The sequence below is a fragment of the Pundamilia nyererei genome, unplaced genomic scaffold (assembly GCF_000239375.1).
Source record: "Pundamilia nyererei isolate P.nyererei 1_Seehausen unplaced genomic scaffold, PunNye1.0 scaffold00158, whole genome shotgun sequence".
NCBI classification, from domain to species: Eukaryota; Metazoa; Chordata; class Actinopteri; order Cichliformes; family Cichlidae; genus Pundamilia; species Pundamilia nyererei.
In genome coordinates this window covers 201,304-227,148 of record NW_005187559.1, presented here as the reverse complement: position 1 = coordinate 227,148, position 25,845 = coordinate 201,304, and the positions used below count along the sequence as shown (strand labels likewise).

The 25,845-nt window shown below is 39.3% G+C and overlaps 5 protein-coding genes across 5 annotated transcripts; 3 read left to right on the top strand and 2 right to left on the bottom strand.

Annotated features, from left to right (window-relative positions):
- Window positions 1–97: 97 nt before the first annotated feature.
- LOC102204448 (putative adhesion G protein-coupled receptor E4P) lies at window positions 98–5,511 on the top strand. Its single transcript, XM_005745363.1, has 16 exons — window positions 98–233; window positions 346–498; window positions 614–742; window positions 876–919; window positions 1,020–1,124; window positions 1,857–2,010; window positions 2,121–2,243; window positions 2,332–2,525; window positions 2,609–2,773; window positions 2,869–3,063; window positions 3,211–3,428; window positions 3,511–3,571; window positions 3,683–3,774; window positions 3,973–4,138; window positions 4,214–4,285; window positions 4,523–5,511. The coding sequence occupies exons 3-16, from the start codon at window positions 691–693 to the stop codon at window positions 4,562–4,564; spliced, it is 1,683 nt and encodes a 560-aa protein (XP_005745420.1). The 5' UTR covers window positions 98–233; window positions 346–498; window positions 614–690; the 3' UTR covers window positions 4,565–5,511.
- Window positions 5,512–9,639: 4,128 nt separating this feature from the next.
- ptger1c (prostaglandin E receptor 1c (subtype EP1)) lies at window positions 9,640–10,958 on the top strand. Its single transcript, XM_013913896.1, has 2 exons — window positions 9,640–10,365; window positions 10,514–10,958. The coding sequence occupies exons 1-2, from the start codon at window positions 9,640–9,642 to the stop codon at window positions 10,691–10,693; spliced, it is 906 nt and encodes a 301-aa protein (XP_013769350.1). The 3' UTR covers window positions 10,694–10,958.
- Window positions 10,959–11,008: 50 nt separating this feature from the next.
- slc27a1a (solute carrier family 27 member 1a) lies at window positions 11,009–17,826 on the top strand. Its single transcript, XM_005745362.2, has 13 exons — window positions 11,009–11,414; window positions 11,687–11,854; window positions 11,954–12,348; window positions 13,751–13,918; window positions 14,529–14,598; window positions 14,702–14,793; window positions 14,873–14,982; window positions 15,097–15,306; window positions 15,394–15,520; window positions 15,625–15,762; window positions 16,262–16,426; window positions 16,549–16,695; window positions 16,783–17,826. Exons 2-13 carry the CDS (start codon window positions 11,688–11,690, stop codon window positions 16,938–16,940), a joined length of 1,947 nt encoding a protein of 648 aa, XP_005745419.1. The 5' UTR covers window positions 11,009–11,414; window position 11,687; the 3' UTR covers window positions 16,941–17,826.
- A 59-nt stretch (window positions 17,827–17,885) lies between these two features.
- Window positions 17,886–20,841, bottom strand: trim35-13 (tripartite motif containing 35-13). The gene is made up of 6 exons (XM_005745361.2): window positions 20,167–20,841; window positions 19,159–19,254; window positions 18,831–19,061; window positions 18,712–18,734; window positions 18,523–18,641; window positions 17,886–18,433 (listed from the first exon to the last, which is right to left on the bottom strand). The coding sequence occupies exons 1-6, from the start codon at window positions 20,572–20,574 to the stop codon at window positions 17,895–17,897; spliced, it is 1,416 nt and encodes a 471-aa protein (XP_005745418.1). The 5' UTR covers window positions 20,575–20,841; the 3' UTR covers window positions 17,886–17,894.
- Window positions 20,842–22,549: 1,708 nt separating this feature from the next.
- vac14 (vac14 homolog (S. cerevisiae)) lies at window positions 22,550–25,701 on the bottom strand. Its single transcript, XM_005745360.2, has one exon. The coding sequence runs from the start codon at window positions 25,694–25,696 to the stop codon at window positions 23,324–23,326; it is 2,373 nt and encodes a 790-aa protein (XP_005745417.1). The 5' UTR covers window positions 25,697–25,701; the 3' UTR covers window positions 22,550–23,323.
- Between the last annotated feature and the right edge of the window lie 144 nt (window positions 25,702–25,845).

Below are 25,845 nucleotides of genomic sequence, written 5' to 3'. Positions count from 1 at the left end.
AAGCTATTTTTATTTTTAAATCTATAACAAATTCATATTGAAGCACATATTTATGCAAATACATCTTTTCACGTTTCTGTGTCCTTACAAAGACATAGATGAATGTACAGATGAGAAGCCATGTGGAGAAAATACAGTCTGCACAAACACAAATGGGAGCTACTACTGCCAATGTGAAGGTGGTTTCAGACACCCAACAGGGAAGGTGAATTTTACAGTTGGTGCATGTATAGGTAAGTCATCTCAAATTTATGGTGATAACAACTCTGTGGTTGGTTTGGAGAAAGTTTATGTCATACAGTCATAATGTATGTAAAGATGAAAGGTCTCTTCTTTTTTTTAAAGATATTAAAGAATGTTTGGAAATCAAAGACATCTGTGGACTTAACGCCAAATGTAAGAATGCAATCCCCTATTACTCGTGCACCTGTGATGATGGATTCATTTCTACTACTGGGAATAAAACCTTTCGTCATGATCAAAATGCTACATGTGAAGGTAAAATGTTGCTCTCATTGGTGCTGCCATTTTAGAGTGAGCTCTTCAGTTTAAGGTGATGGCAGAGGATTTTTTTTCAGAGGTATTCTTACATGTCTTCTTCCTGCTGCTCTAGATATTAACGAATGTCATAAAGGAAATCCCTGTGGTCAGAATGGATTATGTAACAACACACAAGGCAGTTATTACTGCATGTGCAACGCAGGGTTCACTAACTATGGCAACAAAACGGCACGCTGCACTGGTGAGAATACAATAAAAACTGAACTTTGCCAAGATCCATTTTAATCTGATTTTCTTCAAAGTAAATGCATGAACAGAACACTTCAAGAAAACTTTGGTCATCAGTAAAAACATTTAATACTTTATTTCCTCAGAATTAAACTGTGATGTTTTCAAAGATATAAATGATGTGAAAGAGGTAACTCCACACAAGACACAGTTATGTCACGAGTCAAAATATACTTGAAATGCGTATTATCTCATAGATTTATTTTATCATCCTCCAATCCCTCTTCTAGAGATTTCATATTGCAGATGGCTTAGTGAATTACATGGAAAAAACCTGTCAGGAACTCACAAACAACAAAAGACCGGTAGAGCTGAATGGAGAGGAGACTCTAAAGGTACAACTAAAGTAAACTGTAGTGTTTTGTTTTTTTGGAGGGGGGTGGAAGGGGGGATATGGTGTTCAGATTTCTTGTAGACTGTTGATGTTGACCCCAATATCAAAGTCTGCCTCAGTCTGACTCTTTCTTGTTTCACCCTGCTGTTACGATTATGTCCAGAAACATTTGGACAGTAACAGATTTCTAAGAAATATTGTTCTGTACTGCAATAGATTTTTAATGAAACATTTAAATGCAATTAATGCAATTAAAATGTGTGCTTTCAGCTGTAATTCAAGCTAAAGAAAGTATTACATTAACTCCTAAAGAATGATTGCATTGTTCACACATAATCACAAATATCTCTTTTTTTGTCTTAAATGCTGAGTGAAGAGCATTCACAATCTGGCCTTTTGTGTAGTCTTTGTGGGGTTTTTTTTCATTGTGCTAGGCTTGGATAACTAATTTGTAAATATGATATGCCAACCTACTAGAGCGTTTTCTTCACTTGCTGGATGTTAAGGTGTTCTTTTACTGGGTGAAAAGTTTTCAGCAATCATCCAACGCTGTTGTCTTCTGCTGCCTTTTTGTGTTGCTTAGCTCATCATTTCATTCTTTTGTTTTATTTATTTGAGATAGAATAAAGCCCCCTGTAACCCTGAATGTGTGTCTGCATGTCTGCCCGTGTGTAAATATTGCCTGACTTAAGTGTATTTTACTCCATCTTCCTCTCTTCTCCTGTGCCTGTAGAGATTCCTGAATATGACTGATGAGCTCTTGTCCAGTGCATTTCTTAATTATAAAAGGAAAGTTTCAGACTTTCTTGACTTGGTGGGAAATGCTCTGAGACTCATAGGACCCTTCACTAAATCTTCAAGGATTTATATCTCCTCAACCCAGACAGGTTAAATAGAAATTCGAAGAAAATAAATCAATTCACTTTTAGATGATTTTTTATTGATATAATTTTAGGAAACCAGCAATGCATGTTCAGAAAAGTCTGTCTGGTTTCAGAGCTGGACATGTTTGTACACAAGGGGCCTGTTATACCTAAAGGAAACATAACATTATCAACTAAGCATGCTAACTTGGACATCCAGATGGAGATAGCTACTGGAGATCCTGCCTATTACCCCGGTAATCATATGCCAACAAATACTATATTTCTAACCAATTTCATCAAATTATGAGCCCCTCTAATGATGCTCTCCTTTCATTCTTACAGGCTTTACAACAGTGTCCTTGATGAGCTATTCAAACCTGGAAAACTCTACAGATGGCTTCTTTGATGGGATGAAATCACAAAAGAACCAGAGCTTTAAGATAAACTCCAAAGTGGCGACTGTCACTGTCAGCAACAGAAATACAAGCCACCTCAAAACGCCAGTTAACCTAACTTTAAACCACCTAGAAGAACAGGTAGAGGTTATCTCTCATTTGTTGTTTCAGATTGTGGTGATCACTTTTGCCAAAAAAAAACCCCACATATATTTGTTTTATAGGCAAATCAGACATTCCACATCTGTGTGTTCTGGGATTCCTCAGTGAATGGAGGATCATGGTCTGATCGTGGTTGCGGTGTGGCAGAGTCAAACCTGGAATATACTTCCTGTTCCTGTAACCACCTGGGAACCTTTGCTATATTCACGGCTTACAATGAAATTAAGGTTTAAACTAATTAACTGCAACATTTAAACTTCAGACTATTTAGTAGTTAAACCTTTAATCCACTTTCATGTACTTTCATTTACTTTCCCAACAGGAGAAGTTTGAGTTTCATCTGATCATATGGGTGTTCCTGTCCATTTCACTGATTTGCTTATTCATCTCCATCTTGACATTCTCAATGATCCGCTCTATTAAAAGTCCAAGAACCACCATCCACCTGCATCTCTGCATCAGCCTCTTCATTGCAAACCTTGCCTTTCTAGCAGGAATCTCTCATTTTGAGAACCAGGTAAATACTAACTGTGTTTGAAGCTCAGATGAATGCAGATCCAGAATTTTTTACTTAACTTGAATTGTGATGTAAAGGGACAAAATGAGGAAAAGAACAGAAGTTTAGTAAGTCTAGTTCGGCAATATCTCATCTCTTCCCCATTAGGATAGCTGCACAGTGGTGACAGGGATCCTGCATTTTTCCTATCTGGCAACATTTTTATGGATGTGTCTGGACAGTGTACAACTGTTCAGGATGATAATGCTTGTTTCGAACACCAACTTTAAAACCCTCCACATGATGGCAGCTGCCTATGGAGTTCCAGCTGTTATTGTTGCCATCTCTGCCTTAGCTAATTCCAGGGGACATGGCACTGAGAGATAGTAAGTTCCCTCTATTCCTAAAATTTTATCATCAATTTATCCTTGAATCTCTATTTATCTTAACTCTTAATGTGCATTTCAGCTGTTGGGTAACCCAGGGATTTATTTGGAATTACTTTGGCCCTGCATGTGTAATCATCATTGTAAGTAAAGTTGAAATCAATTTAGGGAAATGAGTAAAATGATGTGTAAAAAAAAAAGCTGATTTAAACATAAATGTTGCTTTTGTTGTTCATTTGTTTTTGCTTTTTCAGGTAAACATTTTCTTCTTTTTCATAACTGTATGGAAGTTAGCACAGAAGTTCTCAAGTGTAAACCCTGACCTGGATGACCTGCACAAAATAGAGTAAGTTACCCATAAGCTGCGCATAGAAATCACTATCATGATCCTGTTGAGTTTTGGTTGTGCTGTTTAGATTATTTCTTACGTTGCTTTAGAATTTTTTATCTAGGTTTTGGATTTTTGTTTTGGGATTGGTCCGTAGCCAACAAAGGCTGATTTTTCAATCGGTCATTCATTTTCTTGCATGCATGTTTTCTGCAGGGCATTCACCATTAGTGCAGTGGCTCAGCTATTTGTATTGGGCAACACCTGGATCTTTGGTTCTTTCCAGTTTCAGGAAAACCATACAGCCATGGCTTACCTCACCATCTTTGGCAGCCTGGAAGGAGTTACACTCTTTGCAGTGTATTGTCTGTTTTCCAGGCAGGTTAGTAATATTCATGCTTAACTAAATAAGAAGTTCTTGCCTGTCGGTAAAATTTCATTTATATCCTCATTTTAGGTGAGGGAAGAGTACAAACACGCCTTGACCAGAATGTGTGCTCCTCGGAAGAAGAGTGACAGAAAAGCTCGTGTAAGCAGTTATTTACAGAAATTGATGGCACAGATTAACATTTGATCGGCAGCGGTACTGCCGCAAACTATTCCTGAAGTTTCATTTTGAACACCTTCGAAATTTGACCATTTTGTTTGTTTGATAAGCTGTTCTGAAGGACATCAAGATGTGAAGTGAATAAGATCCTTTGGTTATAATGAAAGACATTTTTGATCATTTTTTGAATAAGAATATTCTTCATTTTGTCATCATCAGGTTTCGAAGAGTGCCCAGGATACAAGAGAATGTCAACTTTGAGGAGCTAGAAAGTAATATATATATATGTGTGTGTGTGTGTGTGTGTGCATATACATTTATATCACCTGCCAGATAAAAACTGCTGACATATATATTTCAGTTTTTGTACTGGACAAATATCTCTTAAGCAATCTTATAAAAGTGGAGGGATGATGACTTTGTATACTTGCTGATATCTGTAGAATTCCCCTGGTCATTTCTGAAGCGGAAATTTCTGAAGATGTCAAAAGGGTTTTTGTACCAGGCTGTAAATATGCTTTTTAATGCTATAAAATTTGCCTTTTTAACATAGTCTATGCAGACTGACTCCCCTTTTGGAATCAACTTCTTGTGTCATCTAGAGGAACTGCAATAGTTGCAATTTCTGCTTTGACTTCATTTTCAAGCAGCCGAGGTTTACCCTAACCTCAGTCATATTTACCATCACCCTGTTGTTGGTTAAACTAATCATCTTTTTTTTTTGCCTGAATTTATATTCAGTTAACTGTTGGTTCTGTAATGTTGTTGTGTTACCTACCACTAGTTGGGGCTCCCACTCCCTTCTCTGTACAGGGAAAATATAAAGGGTGCAGCACTTGAGAAGTTCTATGTATGCTTTCAGAGTAAATTGAAATATAACCACTCAGCAGAAACTACATGCAACATGCGGATGCTAGCTCACCAGAAAGGAAGGCTGATGGTGTTTGCAGATAAGACAGTAACACTAACAGTAACTTCACTCAGGACACACATCTGGCATCCTGTGTTTGAAATATTATGAACAGTGAAGGTCGACCAGGTTCATTTTTCTTTTGTGTAATACAGTTGCAAAGAGCATTTATAATGTACAAATTAAGAAATATGAATAATTAGGTATCCTTGTTTTGAATGAGAGCTTTTGTGATTTGTTTATATTACATTTTGACACCAATATATAATTTATGTAATATCTATCTATATCTATAGATGCAAATATATAGACATGTATAATGTGCAACATGATTTTTTGAAATAACATTGAATAAATGAAATCTGTGTTTGCAACAAACTTTTTCTCTTCTGTGTTCAAGGTGATGGCTTAAGATTTTTTTTTCTCAGCTCTTCTTAAATGTCTTCTTTCTGCTCATCTAGACATTAACAAATTTCAAAAAGGAAATCTCTGTGTTCACAATGCATCATGTATCAACACACAAGGCAGTTATTACTGTTTCTGCAATGCTGGCTTCAGACTAAAATCTGGCTGATTTAACTTGTCTGGGAATCTGGAAAAATAAGGGGGTGAGGGCTGAGTATGACATAATGCAGCAAAATGTTTATCGTCTCTAGGCATTGTTATATAACAATATAATTAGATTTGTAATATTTAGAAAACTACTATAGGGGTTGATTACATTAAATTGTAGAAGCTTAATTTTCAGACAGCTGCATGCGATCAGAAAGAAAAGCACGCACAAACCTGGAAGAGTTGGCCAGATTTGTAGTGAAATGGCTGGCAATGGACAGATGCAACGGTATTGATGATTACACCCTTGTTTAATAAAGAGGATGTATGTTGTATCACAAAACACAATAAGACAGCTCATCAATTTGTTCATCTACACGGGGCATTTTGTAGAGGGTAGCAGATGTGGCAGTTTGTCTTGAAACAACAAATGTAATCTCCACATTATGATGTTTTTCTCAAAATAGAATTATTACTTTAATCTCATTTTTTTAACTTTAATCTCAAAACCCATCCATCCATTCTTTCCCACTAAATGATCAATAATATTTTTGTTCTTAATAATGCCCATTTTCACTGCAGAAATGGAACCATTTTGAGCCAGTGACAATACAAAACAACTGAACTTCTTTTGTGAATTATCTGAAATAAATCTCTCAGGAGCTCAGAGACAGTAAGAAATCAGTGGACCTGAATGAAGAGGACATTCTTTGTAGGATAGAGTCTGGTGACCCTATGGATGGATGTTGGAAAACTGTTCGTGTTGCGCTGGCTATTTCTTTCTGATTAATTTGTTATGACTCTAATTAATAAATTAATAAATAGACAAAGGGCATTAGTAAAGGTGACTGGGTAGAAAAATAGGAATAATTATAATAATGTTTTAATTTGTTCATTTATTTATTTGTTGAGTCGCTTGAATTAAAGCTGAGTTTCATTAGCTTAGCTTTAACTTGTTGCATTCTCATCTATTGAAAAACAGAAATAAATTATTTAAAATTGTGTCATGGGCTAAATATTTTCTGACTTTAACTGTATTTCACTCCATCTCCTTCTCTTCTCCTGTGCCTGTAGAGATTACTGAATTTGACTGATGACCTCTTGCCCAGAGCAGTCCTCAATTCTAAAAGGAAAGTTTCACATGTTCTGGTCTTAGTGGGAAATGCTCTGAGATTCATAGGGCACTTAACTACCACTTCAGAGATTAATATATGTTCTACTCACAAACATTAAATAGGGGTAAATCAGTTGAATTTTTGACCATTCGTTAAGTAGAATTCAACCTTTAACTTATATTTTATACAGTATTAGCAAAGAAGCAACGCATGTTCAGAAAAGTCTGTCTGGTTTCAGAGGCGGACCTGCTTGTACATAAGGGGCCTGTTATATCCAAAGGAAGCACGGCTTTATCAACTAAGCATGCTAATTTGGACATCCAGATGGAGATAGCTGCTGGAGATCCTGCCTTTTACCCTGGTAATCACATGCCAACATATACTGCATTTCTAACCAATCTTGTCAGATTGTAACCCACTCCAGTCACATTGTGATTTTATTGCTACAGGCTTTACAGCCGTGTCATTGATGAGCTACAGATACTTTCTTTGATGAGATGAAATCACAAAAGAAAAACAGCTTTAAGAAAAACTGCATATATAAGATTTTTTTTAGGCCCAAAAAATGATGGTTTCTTCAAAAAGAATGTGGAACAAAAAAACTGTCAAACTTGATTGCTTGTGAAGAAATAATATCATTTTTAATTTGGTGCCAAGAACACACTGGCACAAAAAATTGTGAGACTAAAAACGTTATATAAATAAACATTATATATATAAAAACTATTACAGCAGTTCTTCCCTTCAGTGTCCTAACACTTACACTTACAGTGCTTTTAAAAGAATCCTTGATGCAACACAGAGAATATTCAATTTTCAAAACTTTTATTTCACATCGTGTGTGTTTGTGTCTGCGTGTGTTACTTTTTACACAGCACTCAAACTTTCTTGGTAACATGACTTTACACAAAGCTTGTTACATCAATTTCCTTTCAATTTCATTTTTGTTTATTTATTTTTCAAAAGAAGCTTGAAGAGATTAAACAGATAAAGCAGAGCTCCACACAGGGTAACATAATAATGCTTTTTGTGGCATCCACAATTTTCTCCAGAAGCACCTTCTGACATGTCTTTCAATTAGTCAGAATTGTATTTTAATGTTTTTCTGTTTACATTTTCAGAAGCTTTAAACTGAATACATATTCTCTGTAATATTTTAGGCCTTTGTGTATTGACATTTCCGACTTCATTCATTTTATTTTATCTGGAAAATAAAAACAGTGGAAGGATAAAGAGTTCTATTTTTCTTTAGTCGTTTAGCAGAAATAAAATAAATAATTCCGCTTCCATTCAATGACATTTTCCATCTTTCCCCTTATGTTTCTTAGATCTGAGGGTTCAACTTCAAAGACTGAAATAGTTATACTCAGAGAGGAAATGGGAGACTGTCTCCACTTCCTTCCTGTTTACGTAAGATCACAGATAACAACTCTGAACAACTCTGAAGTCTACACATAGGTTTATGAATAATGCTGTTTAAGTTATCATTGCAAATTCCTTGTTTAGAAAATGTTTAAATACATGTCTAAAATACTTTTTCAATAATATAATTTTTAATATGTGAGATACCTGTTAGGATGTTGTTTAGCATGTGATGGTGCATCTAAGTATCTAATTATCATCTACTCTTTCAAACTCTTTTGATGATTTTTGTCTGGTGTATAAATGCTGGAATTTGAGGAAGAAAATATTAGTGAGGACTAACATTTTTTGAGCTCTACTCTGTTCCAAATGAGTATCTCTTACGAGTAGATTAGAGGACATGTTCAGACGGGAAAGAATAGTATGCAGAGAAACCTGTCTGCAGATAGAGAAAGAGAAAGGTAGACCAGGCAGGAAGAGGAGCTTTCAGAGGACAAGAAAAAAAATTAGGGGAGGGGAATGAAAGTAAATAACCGTAGGCAACTGTGATCATACTGTGATTTGGTACATGAGGCATCTGTGTTATCAAGAGGCACATTCATCATCCTTCATTCCTTTTGAGTGTTCATCAAAGGAGTCTGAAGGTAAGTTAATGGCAATTTACTACATAGAAATAATACTATACGTTTAGATACATTCCCCTCTACTGAAATAATTTAAGCAAAACGTGATTGTGGGGAGATCTTGGCAAGAAATTTCTTTAAAAAAAGAAATAAACACTCTCCTTTACAGTGTTGCTTCAGTTCATTTATGCAAAGCTCTCTTAGAGGAGTTGAGGTCTGAATTTTGACTGGGGCATTGCAGCACTCTGTTTTGTTTTCTTTTTCAGCCGTTCTAGTATAGATTTGCTCCTGTACTTCAATCAAGCCTGTTGCATGACCCTATTTGAGACATGTTTTAAGCATCATTAGTCTACATCATTCATTAGGAATAAAAGCAGGGTTTTATCTACTGTGTTTCATTCTTGCCAAGGAATAGAGGCTCATCTAAATGCTCTTTAAATCCCATTTGTCAGAAACATACCACTTATTATTACTTTGAGCTGCCCAGTAAAGCATGTATCTACTGAGTTTTTGTTTGTTTGTTTTTAACTTCTCTGATGTGTTGTTGTCTGCGATTTACTTGAGATATCTAGATGGCAAAACAGGTTGAAATTAGCTAAAAAAATTGTAGACTTTAACTAATGCATGTTCTTTTAAACTTTTTCATAATTTTTCTTTTTGTAGGTATCAATGGAAATGATGACAACTTGCCATCTGAATCAGACATGTGGCCAGCCGAATAGTAGCGTCCCACCTCCCATGAGCAATTCAGGCTTAGCAATATCCTGCTTCACAATGTTATTCGGCACCATCTCCAACCTTGCTGCACTGAGCATCCTGGCTAAGTCTCGTGGTAGATTCTGCCGCCAGTCCAAAGCACCATTCCTACTTCTAACAGTGGCTTTGCTTTTGGCTGACCTCGGAGGTCATGTGATCCTAGGTTCCTTTGCACTGTATCTCCACATGAATCATCAGTATACTATGAAACTATGTGATGTCTTTGGAACAAATATGGTGTTTTTTGGCCTGTGCCCTTTGCTGTTCGGTTGTGTTATGGCAGTGGAGCGCTGTGTGGCCATCACTAAGCCATTTTGTCGTTTTAATATGATTACTGTGGCTCATGTGGTACGGGTGGTGTTATTCCTTTCCGCTCTTGCACTTGTTCTGGCAATTCTGCCTTTACTCAAAGTAGGGACTTATACTATCCAATATCCATGCACCTGGTGTTTTTTGAGAGTTACTTCTCCATGTTTTGCAGCTGACACTTACCTGGCTTTGATTTTCTCATGTCTGGGCCTCACTGCGCTCACCCTTTCCCTGTTCAGCAACATAATGAGTGTTGCCTCATTGGTGCATGCCAGAATGAAGACCCCCAATGGTCAAACAAACCACACAACCCGCTTTGGTCGTCATGAATCACGTACATCATCTTCTTCGCTGTTTTTTTCATTGGATATAGAGGTAATGGCGCAACTGGTAGTCATCACTGTTGTTTCCTGTGTCTGCTGGAGCCCCTTCCTTGTGAGTGCTGCTTTTGTTATTCTGAAGACTTTTTTTCTACAATAATTTAGATATGATTTATTTTAATATTAGATCTGATTAATAAAAAGGGACAAAGAATAAATAACACATCATAATTGTTTTCTCTCATTTTTCTCCTACATTTTAGATCCAAATTCTTCTGATGCAGCTCAAGCAAAGCCCTGGAACATCAGCTCAAAAGCTCATCTATGTGGCTTTATGTATAGCCTCCTGGAATCAGATCTTAGACCCCTGGGTTTACATCTTACTGAGGAAGACAGTGCTCTTCAGAGTTTGTGGACAGAGATGGACCCTGACAAGAACATAGTTCCACTATTTGCATTAACTATATTACTCATGGACTTTTTGTATAGAGAACATAGATACTTTCTATTTATTAACAAACCAAGAGCTTATTTACACAAGCAGTTAGTGAATAAGAGATGGAGGCGGACTTGAACTACATTTCACAACATTTAGTAGTCTGTACCGGTTCTGTCATCAATAGCAGCTACTTGCAGATTGGCCAATGGGGCGGTATTAAATTTGACCAATCAAAATTGAGAAAAGCTTGACAAGCAGTGAGTTTAACCAATAGCGGACCTGCAGGAGAAGGTTAACGCCCGTGGTGGGTGGTGCTTGTGTGGCAGCGACTCTGTTCAATATGGAGTACAGAAAATAGCCACATTCAGCTGGAGTTTAACTGTTCTCATTCACATTTGTGCCACTTGGGCACAAATTATAATCGCAGGCTCGTAGAGGACACGTGACTGGACTCGCTAACGTATGTTTGACATATTTATAGATGTACTTTGAATAAACTAATAAATACTTGAGCACAACTGCGCTGTAAGAAGTAAAAGTGTGCTAAGACTTGGAAAAAAAATAATACGGATTTTCCTGAAAACGCTTCATTGGGGACTTTCTCGACGCTCCCAACAAACGGAAGGACGATTTGAAATACCGCTGGTTTTCTAAATAATAAGGCGGGCCGACCTGCGAGGTTATCGGGTGAAAGGTGACAGTGCTTCTGTCTAATTGACCTGTAGGTAAGTTATGCGTTTAAAGTTTGTGAGTAAACAGTGGTTCTTTAAATGCCGCTTGTTCACACACGATGCTTAAATTTGAGCTGAATTCCCTTTAAAAACGTAATCTCCGTTCAGTGGAGTAATGCGTTAGTTACAACCTGCAAAAGTTTCTCGTGTGTACTGACCTGCAACTGTAGTACTTTAAGCCTCCAGAGTGGAACTCATGTAGGCTTTAGCTCAAGCCACTTCTTTCTGCTAAACGCTTCGTCTTTCTCCTTTTATACTGTGACAAGAATGCACAATGCAGCGAGTGTTTCAGCCTCTCTGGGGTCCATGGGACTGTGCCGTCTCTTCGGGGTGTCCTGGCCCTGGAGTCTGGCAGCAGGTCTTGGGGTATATCTAGGCACAAGCAGCTGGAAATACTTCTACATTGCAGCACGCACGGCCAAGAGAGACCTCAAGTAAGTTAACGACATCTACATCAAGTTGGGACTCATTTGCGTGTATATCTGTATACATCTTTGTGCTTAGACCTGATTTTTCTTGTCACACTCCCCCAGTGGCTTGTATGTGCTCATGAGAGTGAAGCTGGCCTTATGGCGCTACATGCACCATGGAAGCAATATTCCTTCCATTTTCGCCCAGACAGTGAAACTCCACCCAAATAAACCAGCTCTCATCTATGAGGCCACAGGAGAAATGTGGACCTTCACCCAGCTGGATGAGATATCAAATGGAGTCGCCCATTGGGCGAGAGGTCAAGGATGGGTCTCCGGAGATGTTGTGGCCCTTTTCATGGAAAGTAGGCCATTACAGGTGGCACTTTGGCTGGGTTTAGCCAAAGTTGGAGTGGAAGCTGCACTCATCAACTTTAGTCTCCGCTGTGATCCTCTTCTGCACTGTATCGGGGTATCAGAGTCACGGGCGATTGTGTTCGGAGCTGAGCTGGTGGATGGTAAGAATGTAGAGATGATGTAGAGAGAGCTGATCATAAAATGAGTATTTGTTTTAATTTTGTATAAATGGAGCTGTTTGTATAAATCTGTGATGCAGTATTATACTGTCAGCAAGGGACAGGTGTTATGTTTGCACCCACAATACAGCTAGTCTCAGCTACAGATTCCTTGCTTGATATCTGTAACGGTATAGTAGATGGTCATCTTAGGTGGTGTCGTTGTTAACACTCAATCTGTTTTAGAATATGTTATTAATCCCTAAGGAAATGATGTAGTTACAGTTGCTCCAAGACAATAAGAACAGTAACAGACTGAACTAATCTAAAATATTACAAAGTATAAGAAATAGCTCAATTATAAATATCCAGAATATTACAGAGATTAAATATATGAGTGACACTGTACTCTAAACTTTAAACTGTAAAACTTTATTTTGTTATTGTCACTGTAGAGCATATGCAAATATTAAGGCTTTAACTATTGCACTGTGTACTGTGCATTAGATGGAGAAATTGTACCGAGAGAGAGCCTCAGGCAGGAATGATTTCCTGTGTGGTTCAGTGGTGCATTTAGGTAATCTCAGTCTCTCACTGAACGTGCTCCTGTGACTGGGCACTCATGGAGTGGGTGGAGGGTATTGTCCAGAATTGTCCTTATCTTGGACAACATCCGCCTCTCTGACAACAAGGGAGTCCAGCACCGTCACAACAATATTGGCAGTATCCGCATCTGCGACCCTCAGCCTGCTGTAAAACAAACAATAATAATGACAGGGCCTATGAAATGTAAGACGAGTTGGACCTGTTGTTGGCATCCATGCTGCCAGTGAAATTCTTGGTGAAGCTAGTTAACGCAGTTTAAATACAACTTCTAAAAGCCAGAGACAATACCTGATATGAATTTGGCTGATCTCTCCTTCAATTGTGCAACCTTGAGCTCTTTAGTTAGTTTCCAGTGTTATTTTTAAATCACTTAGTGGAGGTCCTATTCTGATCATTTACAAGTGGCATGGATCCCATGAATCTCAAACTTGCACAGAGAGAAAACATCAGCAACTGTGTCAAACTGGCAAATGCCAGGAATTTTTGGCTGTACATACACAAGTATGTGATTAGATTCCCTGCAACTTTCCCCTTTACCAAAGTGGAATTCAAGTTAAAGGGCGAATGAGAATCCCAGAAAACCAAGTGATCAAAACATAAGTGTTCAGAAGTGATCTAATAATAGCAGATTGTGGTGAATTACTACCCAAGGTTATGACCTTGAAGAGCACTAGCTGAATTAAAATCATCTAATGGTGTTGGACAACTTTATGATCACACACATACAATCTAGAGAGTCTGAACTGAGCTGACTTATATCCCCTTTTTATATCTAACTATGTTTCTTCCTGAATGCCAGCTATGTTGGACATCAGTTCCACCATGAGCCAGTCCATGGTACGATTTTGTACAGGAGACCTCAGTGCAGAACAGTTAGCCTGTCTTGCTGCTCAACCTCTGGACCCTATTTTAGCTGCTGCACCTAAACATTCCCCTTCGCCTTGTGTTCCCCCTAAAGGAATGAATGGTGAGTATCTCACTAAACTCAGCTCTCACTCTGACACTTAATCTGTATGTTAATGAGTGACTCCATTTCAGATACCTTCTTAAACAATTTCCTTACAGTGTGTGTAGCTGTTAACCTTTGGTTCTTGGTTGATTCTGAATTCCCAAAGTGTATGCGCCATAGTAATTCATTTTTCTCACACTGCTATTTCAAAACTAAAATTACTTTCCAGTAATTATATATCTCAAGCCTGATAAGGAAAATACTTGGCTAATAATGTGAGTCATTTTATGACAGTTGCATTTATTTTTCTTAGACAGCTGTCTGGAGCAGATAAGAGTGACTTGCTTGCACTGTCCAGTCTGGATATTAATAAACCATTTCCTAGCCCAGTGGTAAATCTGTCTTAGATGAATTAACATATAAGCCAGTATTAAAGGTGTGAGCTTCAGATATACCTTACATAACAGTTCAGATGAAATTGCAAAGGGAAATATTAAGCAAAGTAGAAACGATGTCTGCATTTTCAGTTCTTTAATGCATTGGTTTCCAAAATGCCATCCCAGCAGTAAATAAAACACTATGTAAATTTGCAGGGTGCATTTTTATGCTATATTCTATTGTTTTGCAGACCGCCTATTTTATATTTACACCTCGGGGACCACAGGATTGCCCAAGGCTGCCATTGTGGTTCACAGTCGGTATGTTTTCTTGAAGAATCACTACCAAAAGAAAAAAAAAATCACCTTTCTTCAAAGTTAATACATTTAATGTTTATCTGGGAATCTCTGTTTTCTTTGACAGCTATTACAGAATTGCTGCTTTTGGGTATTTTGCCTTTCGCATGCGCTCTGATGACATTGTCTATGACTGCCTGCCTCTCTATCACTCAGCAGGTATGTGGTGCTAGTCTACAGATTTTTAATGACTACAGTTTCACCTTCAAGGTTTGATCAAGTTTTCTTCTCTTTCCAGGAAACATTATTGGAGTTGGCCAATGTCTGATCCACGGCCTCACTGTTGTAGTGAAGAAAAAATTCTCTGCCAGCCGCTTCTGGGAAGATTGTATTAAGTACAACTGCACTGTAAGCACCTATTGATTTCATTAGTATGGCATTTATAATAGTTTTTTTGAAGTTATTCATAAACCATGAGGTTTTGAACAATAAGATTTTTTTTTTTCTTCCCTCGGCTTGTAGGTGGTGCAGTATATTGGGGAAATCTGCCGCTACCTCTTGTCTCAGCCCGTGCGGCCAGCTGAGAAGCAACACAAAGTACGGCTTGCTGTGGGAAATGGATTGCGCCCCAGTGTTTGGGAAGCCTTCATGGAGCGTTTTGGGGTGGCGCAGATTGGCGAGTTCTATGGGGCCACCGAGTGCAACTGCAGCATTGCTAACATGGATGGCAAGGTCAGCAACTACCATGTAACTTGACATGCATGTCCTCACTATTACAATGTTAATTGGATCAGAGTTTAGCTAATTCTATCCTGCCAGGTGGGAGCCTGTGGATTCAACAGCCGTATTCTTCCCAATGTGTACCCCATCCGTCTGGTGAGGGTTGATGAAGACACTATGGAACTTGTTCGGGACAGCCGTGGGTTCTGTGTGCCTTGCCGCCCTGGTACTGAACATCTATACAGCAGTTACAACTTGAAGGGTTTTGGGAGTCTTTGACCTATGCTGGTCTTCTTAGAGTGCTAAATTATAGTCCTCCATGCCTTGCAGGGGAACCAGGCCTTCTGGTAGGCCGCATCAACCAACAAGACCCATTAAGGCGTTTTGATGGCTATGCTAACCAGGATGCTACAAAGAAGAAGATCGCTCACAATGTCTTCAAGAAAAATGATTCTGCTTATTTATCAGGTTGGGAATAATTTTTGTTTGATGCACCTATAAAGAAATTATTGTCCCTCGTCTTTTCTAAACAAACATTCATGAAGTCTACTGCAGTTCAGTCGACTTGGCAGGAAATAGATTAAGTTCATTCAGATCATTCAGATCACCTGGAGTCATTTCTCCCTGTTACCTGGCAAAATCAGCAAATTACCATATGATCAAGTTGATAATGATGTCTCGCACAAAGTTTTGTTTTCAGAGTTTATATATAAACTTTTACTGTGACATCCACCTTGCTACAGCTGATTATCGATGTAGTGGGAGCTTCACCCATTTTTCTGTCTGTCATTGTTTATGGCTTGCATAGCTTGCACATCACATTTTTAAAATTTGCTACATTAAACTTGTGTTTTTCAAGTGTTCAAGGTAATTGTTATTCAAACAAAACTTGGAAGTTTAAATAACTCATGTCAGTGATTAATAGCTGTAAAAACCGCACAGGTACTTTGCTTTACCTCCACCCCAGGTGACGTGTTAGTGATGGATGAGCTGGGCTACATGTACTTCCGGGATCGCAGTGGGGACACCTTCCGCTGGCGAGGGGAAAACGTCTCCACCACTGAGGTTGAGGGTATACTAAGCAATCTTCTGGGTCAAACTGATGTTGCAGTGTATGGTGTGGCAGTGGCAGGTAATGGTTCATGTACTTAACTGCCTTTAGCATTGCATTGGGACTATGTAGTTCCCCTTTATTGTTTAGTGATTTTAAAAGAACTCAATACTACAACTATTTATTTCTATGCTTAACTCCAGGTGTGGAAGGTAAGGCAGGCATGGCTGCCATTGCAGATGCCACGGGGAGTTTTGACTGCAGCAATTTCTTGCAGGATATCCAACGAGTTCTTCCTCCGTATGCTCGCCCTGTGTTCCTGAGAATCTCCCCACATGTAGACACCACTGGTAAAATGCTCCTTTAGTTTTATGCTACCACTGATGACTACATATGAAAACAAATTATAATCTGTGTGTATCAATATTTCTGTATAGGTACATTTAAAATCCAGAAAACCAGGCTGCAGAGGGAGGGATTCGACCCACGACTCACGAATGACAAGATCTACTTTTTAAACACCAGAGGTGCACGTTACGAGGCCATGAATGAGGAGCTATACAACACTATAGTCGAGGGAAGAATGTCTTTATGATCTGGAGGCTTTAGCAGGGCAGTCAGGGACCCTTACTTAAACAGCTACTTTTCAGAGAATGAGTAATATATAGATATAGGAGTGTGTGCATCACTCAGCCTTGATGTACCACAGTTGCAGGGAAGAGACTGAGCGGGCTTCCGACATGGAGAGAGTACTGTAACAGATGATGTTTTAACACTGTATAAGTAACACACCAGAACATGATGTGTGGGCATTTATTCCCTTTAATAGCATCTTTGTCCATTTTTAAAATCTGAGCATCACCGCACATAGAGTGGAGTAGAAATCTTACATTAATGTGAGTAGGAAAAAAGGGTAGTCAGGTTAAACTTTGTTACATGGTATGTACCTGTTTATAAACTGTGCTGCAAGATTAATTCTGTATAGGTTTAAACAATAGTTTTGTGTTATTGCTGTGTGTATGAATGAGGCTAAGAGACCAGAGTTCAACATGCAGTGTATGTGGCTACTAGCTTGAACACCCACCCTTGACATTTTTATCTTTGACATGTTTATTGCAATGGGAAACTAATCCCACTTGTCAAATCTGAACTTCTGAGGACACTTGTTTACAAATATGCCAGCATTGCTGTTTTATGTGCCTTTTATGAAACTAAGAAACTAAGATCTGTATTTAATGACTTTATTTTTTAATATGAGCTTAACTGTGTGTCGAAATCACAGAAGTGATATTTTCATCATACGATACTAGGTCACATATAGTAACTGTTATTGTGTAAAAAATCTCATTACTGTTGTAAGATGTAGTTGTAAAGCTTGGGAAGATATTCACAATCATGGATCTGTTGGAAATTTTTTAACTCAAATGAAAGATTTTAAACTGTGTCTGTTTAAAGCAATTAAAGGTTACTTTAATATCCTACTGTAACCTGGATCATTATGAAGAGCCTCAGAGTTTACAGAACAATTTCATAATGTCTTCAAGTTGATTTACTGTTCTGTTGATAAGGATATCCGTGAGGGTAGAATTTTCAGTGGATGCTCTTTGCAAGCAGTGCAAAAGTAAGGAAAGGCTCTAGGCGTGACAACATCTGTGAAGGTGTAGAGGGGTGTTCTCTGTCTAGGGTCGTAAAAGGTCACCTTGCCTCTGTCCATGTCTAAAACCACTCTTATCACATCCGGCTTCTTGGTCATGTTGAGCGGCTCCCACGGTGCTGTGCAGGCTTTATGCTCTCCATTGCGAAACCTTATAGTCCAGAATCCCTCTGCTGGTGTTAGAATGTGTTTGCCCTTCCTGTTGATTGACTCACTGGCTACCCCGACCACCCAGTAGGTGTTGTCATTCACCTCTACATCCCAACTATGGCGTCCAGAGGAATAGCCCTCAGCGGCCAGCATCTCAGCACTGACGTCAAAACGTTCTGGGTTGTCTGGGAGCTTGAAAATCTGGGTAGAGTTCTGCACAACTGCGAGATCCTCGGAGATGATGAAGCAGCTAGCTGCTGTGTTCGGATCCAGAATCACAGGAGCTTGGGGAAATAAGTAAGAAGTTGGTGCTGTGATTGGCATAAAAGCATGACAGTAAAACTGGTAAACAAATTCTGTGTGTGAAACTCACTGTATTTGACTATCCTCTTCATCTTCTCCCACACTTTATATTTCAGAGAGCCCAAGTGCTTGGCCACATCAATCAGAGCACTAGATACCATTTGTGGATCGGGAGAACTTTGCCAGGTTCTGAAAAGATACTCGAGCAGTTAATTTGTGAATATTGTTAATAAGCTGAAGTGGATGTGGTAGCACTTACCTCCTTATTGTTTCCTTGTATTTCTGAAAGTAAAAATAAAGAGGATCATTTATCAAATGATACTTTCAAATATATAAAAACATTACAGTCAGCTTGCTGTTCTAATTGATCTGGTCTACCTTGAGAAATGGGATATCTTGAGTTGACATCTCCTGTTCAACTAATTTGATGGTGTTGGAAAGAGATGCCATTTCACCGTTGATCTCTTCAATCGTCTGGTTAATCATTAAGTTCTTCTGATCCTCCTCAGCCTTTAAATCAGAAAGTCTGGCAGCCTCCTGCTCTTTAAGGAAACGGTGAAGGGCTTCAAATTCCTGTTTGATCTGTGTTTCAGTCTGTTCAGCTTGGTTCTGGAAAGACACATGATTGATGAGTAATCATTGCTTCCGCACCTTGGCTCTTTTTGAAGTCCAAAGCAACATTTGGAACTGATGGAGCCGACAGTACCTTGGCATGTTCTGCCATTTCCTCACAGACCATTTTTGTCTTCTTGTACAGCTGTAATTTCTCTTTCAATGGTAAGAGTGCACTCTTTAGTTCCTCCTTTAAAAAAAAAAGAAAAAAAAAAAAGACAGGCCATCAACTCTTTAAAACAAGGTCACTCTGGCAGGTGGCCAATCTGCCAGCACAAAGCGGGGCTTTCAGCTGCTGCATACCCTTCATGGCAGCATTCCATGTCAGTGCAAAGCTGCACATTACATCAGCATTGGCTTTAAGAGACAAATATCTTTTTATCTGGTGACACAAACAATATCAAGCATCCAAACAGGAGTGTAATATAGGCTCCTGTAGTTTTATTTTTCAGATAAGTATTAAATGTTTACTGGTCTTGAGACCAGGCAGAAGAAGGCATGAGCAGAGTTAATGTGGCGTCAGAGAAACCGTGTGGGAGTCAAGTTTCAGTTCTTTTCGCACAGCAATAGCAACAGTAAACCAAATATATAAATCTATTATTAGAATGTTAATGAACACTGTCAGAAAAAAAGCTTCACACATATTGTATCAGCATATCAGACTATGAGAAATACAAAAGAAGTTCAGAAGAGTAAAGTCAAAAGTAATGAAAAAACTTTTTTTTGACAAGATTTCAATTAAAATACAGTTGAGGTACAACATGATGCATCACCTGTTTATAAAATGATAAACAGTCTTTGAGGCTGACTTCTGAAATATTGTCTCTCAGACTATTCAGGACTGTCAACATATCCTTAATTACACAGGCTTAACCTTATTGTTAATCTTAGGTTGTAGTCATTGACTTGTCATTTACCTTGCAAACACTGTGGCTGATACATCAACAAACATTTTTTTCATTATCCATTGCGTCATTTGCAGATAGAGATTGTTTTGTGCAAATATATTTATGTTTAAGATAAGGAGATCTAATTAAACCGTGCAACTTATGTTTGCAAAAAGTAAATGGTCTGAGTATCCCTGTGACCTTAACATGCTTACCTTGCAGTCATGGGCACCTTCCCCGATGGCATAAAGCCGGTGCCCAGAGTGTGCAGCTGCTTTCCCACATAGACCACAAATTGGCTCTAAGTCTTCCACACAGAAGAGTGTGAGCTTTTCTCCATGCTCTTTGCAAGCCTCTGGGTCATTCTTGCTTCTGTCCTTCTTGAAGGATTCACAGGCCTTCTCGAGCACAGTGCTCACGACTATTTGATCCATAGAGGAACGGCGCCAGCAAAGAGGACAGTAGTGTGAATGTGAATCCCCACTGTCTTGTGTGTCCCAGCTGTCTTTCAGACAGGCTTTACAGAATTTGTGTCTGCAAGTGAGCACCACAGGCTGACTTAGAATATGTCCACACACTGGGCAGGAAAGGTCATCCTCAGTATGAGCACGTCTGGTGGCCATTCTTCTACACAGAGCTTTGATGATGTGACAGGATCCAAAGCCACTCCCATGTGCTGGACGGCTACTTCTTAGCCTCAGAAATAAGTGTTAATATCTCAGCTCACACAGGCATGCTGTGTTGTGTTGTGCATGCAGATTGCGCTTTCTCAAATAAACACCACCTCTGAGAAAAAAACATCGCTTTATCAAAGAGATTTTATCTATTCAGATGTGCACAAATAATATAATCCCAGGGATGACAGAAGGGAGAATAGTGATGAAAGAGTAGCTGCACCCTCGGTGATCTTCTCATTACACTTATGTTATTATCGCCTCTAGTTATTTGAGAAGTTTCTGAAGTCTGTGTGTAATAAAAGAGGTGACTAAGAAACAATGTCCAAAATAAGACTCAGGGTGGGAGTATAAATAGAAAGAAGTCATCAACACTGGAACATTTTTTCTCTGTTAAGTTTAGCTTTGGACATGAGGCTTTTAGGAAGTGACACATCATTTTTCCATATCCCTTATGGTAGTCCTTATATTTCAAAAAAGGTGTGCAAACAGTCACATGGTGGTCATGGCGGTGGATTTGTCCATTTTAAACATCTATAAAAGCAAGCTGACCTGTTTCTAATTAGAACAATCAACCCACCCCAAATTAGGTTGAGTGTATTGATGGGAAAACGGCACAGGGATTTCTGAGGAATTTGTAGTCCAATTATTATATTAGTGATGGAGTGAAAAAGATGTTGCTTCTTTTTTATGTCCACCTTTGCCTAAAAAGCTTCCTAACACATCTAAGCAAACCGTGTGAACTTTGAGATTAATTTGGTCATGAACATTAAATAAAGTGGGTTAATTTTATTTTTAGCCGCCTGCCTTCTTGTTGAGATGCCAAAGTGAAAATTTGATTTGTGCTCATGCCAGAGCCAGGGTAGCAGTTCAGACACTAATAGCAACACAAGAGCCAACAAACCTAAACACACACATACTGCATATATATAAACACTACAGTCATGTGAGAGTTTGCTCTGTAATCATGTTTCAGCTGTTTACAGTGATACTCACTTGTAAATAGTTTCTAAATGGATGAGATCAAAATAATTAGGAAAACACATAATTGCTGCTTTGCTCTGTGGATTTATGTGTTTAGTCACATGATGAGGTTTGAAGGTATTACAGTTCACTCCTGATCAGCTAACTAGAGTGGGGGGAAAATCTGTCACCATGTGCTTGCCACTATGGATGTGTGAAGTCGAGAGTCTTTAAAATAGAGAGGACACTTTTAGTCAAGAAGGCTTTTCCACATACATTGCAGCAGCAATCATCCACCATTTGGAAATTTAACTCAGTACCAAAAAGATCTGTATCACTGTGCATGTATTACATACAAATAAGTATCCCCTTGTAGCCAAATAGAGTGGGAGAGAGCCTTTAGTTTCACCACAAATTAACACATATGAAAGGAAGGTTTCAAGCTAGGCTAATGTAAAATTTAAAGAACACAAGTGAAAATATTCCTCTTGTATGTATGTGATGAAAAAAGACAAAGTATGGGCTGTTTATAAATTCACATATAAATTCTTTGACACAAAACACAAAAGAAGGATTTTCTGTTTTATATGACAGATCCCAGGAACAACAACAGATCTCTGTTAAGAAGAGAGCAGTCCTAGGAACAGCTAAGAGACCCTCAAGCTCCCAGGCCTCTGGTAGAGGACATGATCTTGAAGGACTGACCGCCAGCAGGGGCAAGAGGGGATTTTTGTTGTTGTTCTTTTTTTTTTTTTTACTATTAACAGCCTATTATGACAGAATAACTCCCAGTCAGTGTCCCAATGTGACAAAAACTGAGAACGCCTTCTCTTCAAACATAATTTAAATACTGAAAATATGGTGCAAAAGTTGGCTTAACTTTCTAAAAGAAAATGTCTGACTATTAACAATATAGTAATTATTTGTTATTTTAAGACATTTTAAAAACAACACTGAAATGTTTCGAATCACATGGTCCACTTTAATCATTTTCACATTGGAATGACAAATGTGCAAAGACAAAAGAGCATTGATGAGTAAGCAGAACAGACACTGTACCAAAAAAAAGCAAAAGAATTGAATGCTCAAAGTGTGTAAGTAAGTTGTTGTGAAACAAAACAACAGCATAGACCATTCATCAGCTCCTTCAAGTTTGAAGTCTTACTTTAGCGCAGTCAATCTTAAAAAGATTTCTTTTCTGGCTGAAGTGCAGTTAAGGCCAAACTGAACATAAACTCTAGTAGTACTACTAAACCAAGTATACCACAGAAATACAGTGGCTCACGTGGAAATTGAATTACATGGTGAATTACTTGTGCACCATTTAACTCTAGAATAAATGATTAAAGTAAATGATTGTCAGTTTAACACGAAACATTGCGAATGTTTAATTTACCTTTAAAAAGAAAAACAAACTGACAGGGTATAATGGGAACTCAAGATATTGCCTAATATGACCAATATTAGATGAGTTATGAGCAACTATGTACATTTTCCATACTAAATTTACACAGAAGAAATTAACTATTAATTTGCCTTGTAGTGTGCTGTATTAAATACATATTCTGATTATTTGATTTATTTTTACCTAGTATTTCATTAGCAAACACTTACAATTTGACTTACTATTGTTATACTATTTGGCTTCAGTAACAGTTCTCATCTTACAACCATATTATTATTTCACTCCTTGATATTTGTTTTTTTAATCTCATCCTACTATGGTATAATAACTTCACATCAGCTTCCTGTCATGGTGATCAGAGGAACGCCCAGAGCGCTGGTGTCGTACCTCAAGGTGTTTGCTCTGGACACGTTCAAAATGCTGGAGCAGCTCACTGTAATCCACCTGAGTGTGAGAGGCACGTCTGGAAGCCACGTGCTGTTTAGAGTCCATATACTTGGATTCATCTACAGTCCTCATGAGCTCTGGATTGGGAACACAACTCAAGCGGTGGGAGAGCAGTTGAAAGGCCTGGCTCTGAGGCAGCAGCATCAGCAGACCGTACAGTGCCTTTATCAGGTATGGGTTGTTCTCCACATCGAGGAGCTGCAGACGCAAGTATGTAAAAATGGGGCTTTCTATAAGCTGTACAAGCTTGTCGACTTCCATCAGGAAGTCAACTGTAACCTCCAGATTTCCAAACTTTTGGATCAAATCATAGGCATGCTTGTAGTTCTGCGTGAGGAAACAAAGTGAGACAGTCGCCACAGGGTTGTGGCACCAGGAACGATACAGGCAGCAAAACAAAGCACAGCTCTCCTGAGTGCGCAGGTCTTTCAGCTGGTTGCGCAACTCAAAGAGCTCAGCTGAGGTGAGCAGGATAGTGTTGAGTGTCTGAACCATGGTGGATGCAAATTTAAGGTCCTCCTCCTTCAACAGGATGTCAGCCATGGAGTGGAAGATGTTCTCTGCATGAAGCAACAGACACAACTGTCTGATGATGAAAGCTCCTCTGTTCTCCAAAAGCTTTCTCTCCAGACTGAAACGCTTGAGCAGGTTGATCATGAACTTGTAAAAATAAGAGTTCATACTGGGAGTGGAGGGGGATGAGTCCACCCCCTTGGATCCTGTGCTGGACTGCTGTGCAGGCTTCACACTCTCTGGTACCTTGAGCACCACTTTATTGTCAGCGTTGTCACAGGACAAATTTTGGTCTGTCTGGCCAGCAGGGGATGATGCGATCTCAGCTAAGACCTCCAGATCTTTCAGTATGACCTCATCGGACTCATCGGACAGAGTTTTCAGGAGCATGGGAAAGAGACTGTCTGTGTGGCGGAACATTTTGCGTGGTGTCTTGATGTACAGGTGATAAAGCCATTTAAGCACAGCTATGCGGGTCATCATGCCAGTGGAGGAGTCATGAAGGTGGCGGTCCAACACCTGAACAATGCCATCCAGGTCCAGAGTTACCTGAGGCCTATCAGCACTTGCTGGAGTGAAGAAACTGATATTGCTGAAACCAACAGACTCCTGGGATGCATTCAGCATATCATTGCTGTCTGTCTCTGTTTTGGGCTTGTCATTTTCCTTAGATGGTGACCCTGTGCTTTCACGCCTTTCCTCCTCCTCTTCCTCATCATCCTCGGGAGTGACCAGTTTCATTAGACTGTAATTACAAGCACTAGCAGCTTCTTTAGTATTCTTCTTTCTGTCATCATAGGAAAGGCAAGGCAGCACTGCAGTCAGGATGCCAGAAGAGTACGGAAGCATCACTCTGCCCGCAAGCTGGATGAACTCCCTCATCCATGTCATAGCTGTCAGCTGGATCAGATCATTTGTTAATTTGGTCTCATCTGCAGCCTGGCAGTGGATAACCAATATGTTGGCCATCTCAGCAAACTTCACAGTAGAGGGAATCTTCTTAATCTCCTTTAGAAACTCTCCAAGCACCACCTCGCAGGTCTTTCTAATCTCTTTGCTATTGTCCCCCATGATCTGGAAGAGCCCATCCAAGATCTCAGGGAGATAGTCTAACAGGTGGATGTCTGGCACAGACTCCAGAACATGAATCCAAGAAATTATAAACTGCCTGGCATACTGATTGTTGGAGTAGATTCTCTCTCTCAACAGTGGAACAAATGCCACTAAGTCAAAACTGTTGCTTTCGGTGACAATGTCTTTCAGTAGTCTATCAAGGAGTTCAGATCCGCTTTTTACATTTGGGTCAGGATCTGCTGCAAGTTTGCTGAGACCATCAAAAAGCAGGTTGAAGTGGGGCAGCACAGCTCCCCTAGCCACTTTGACTATGTTATAGAGGGCCTCACAGGCGTAGTAGCGCAAGCGGCTGTCTGAGTCATTGAAACACGTGAGTACAGGCTCAATGAGCTCCTTCAGATACAGACCCGACTCTTTTCCGAGGGCGATGGAGCAAGCTGCCAGTCCAATGAGACCCCCTTTCCGGCTGTGCGGGTGTTGAGAGAGGGCAAACTCCGAGGCTAAAATCTGGATCACATGTCTGATTTGAGTGGCGTTGTTCTGAGCCACAAACTCCCGCACCAGCTTCTCGATCTCTAGAGCTGCGACTTTCCTCTTTTCGTACAGTTTATCATTCAGAGCCCTGACGATGTTGGGCGTCAACGGCGAAAAGTCTTTCTCCGTGTTCATTTTCGCAGCTGCGTTGGTCCCGGATGCGGTCTGCTCAAATCTGCGTCGATATGCGAGGAAACGTATTGCATTTAATTAATTTGATGAAGAGACAGTCAGCTGCTTCTGCTTTCATTTGCTAAACCAGGAAGCTTTCTAATACAACGCAG

What these genes read in the sequence shown, in the direction of transcription:
- LOC102204448 (XM_005745363.1), top strand. Translation starts at nt 691, where the DNA reads ATGTGCAACGCAGGGTTCACTAACTATGGCAACAAAACGGCACGCTGC. An exon ending in GATGACCTGCACAAAATAGA is followed by an intron (nt 3,775 to 3,972) that starts GTAAGTTACCCA and finishes TGTTTTCTGCAG; the next exon opens with GGCATTCACCATTAGTGCAG. An exon ending in AGAGTGACAGAAAAGCTCGT is followed by an intron (nt 4,286 to 4,522) that starts GTAAGCAGTTAT and finishes TGTCATCATCAG; the next exon opens with GTTTCGAAGAGTGCCCAGGA.
- ptger1c (XM_013913896.1), top strand. Translation starts at nt 9,640, where the DNA reads ATGTTATTCGGCACCATCTCCAACCTTGCTGCACTGAGCATCCTGGCT. An exon ending in TCTGCTGGAGCCCCTTCCTT is followed by an intron (nt 10,366 to 10,513) that starts GTGAGTGCTGCT and finishes CCTACATTTTAG; the next exon opens with ATCCAAATTCTTCTGATGCA.
- slc27a1a (XM_005745362.2), top strand. Translation starts at nt 11,688, where the DNA reads ATGCACAATGCAGCGAGTGTTTCAGCCTCTCTGGGGTCCATGGGACTG. An exon ending in GCCTCTCTATCACTCAGCAG is followed by an intron (nt 14,794 to 14,872) that starts GTATGTGGTGCT and finishes TTCTCTTTCCAG; the next exon opens with GAAACATTATTGGAGTTGGC. An exon ending in TGATTCTGCTTATTTATCAG is followed by an intron (nt 15,763 to 16,261) that starts GTTGGGAATAAT and finishes CCTCCACCCCAG; the next exon opens with GTGACGTGTTAGTGATGGAT.
- trim35-13 (XM_005745361.2), bottom strand. Translation starts at nt 20,574, where the DNA reads ATGGCCACCAGACGTGCTCATACTGAGGATGACCTTTCCTGCCCAGTG. An exon ending in AAATGGCAGAACATGCCAAG is followed by an intron (nt 19,062 to 19,158) that starts GTACTGTCGGCT and finishes GTGTCTTTCCAG; the next exon opens with AACCAAGCTGAACAGACTGA. An exon ending in AAGATATCCCATTTCTCAAG is followed by an intron (nt 18,735 to 18,830) that starts GTAGACCAGATC and finishes TTTTACTTTCAG; the next exon opens with AAATACAAGGAAACAATAAG.
- vac14 (XM_005745360.2), bottom strand. Translation starts at nt 25,696, where the DNA reads ATGAACACGGAGAAAGACTTTTCGCCGTTGACGCCCAACATCGTCAGG.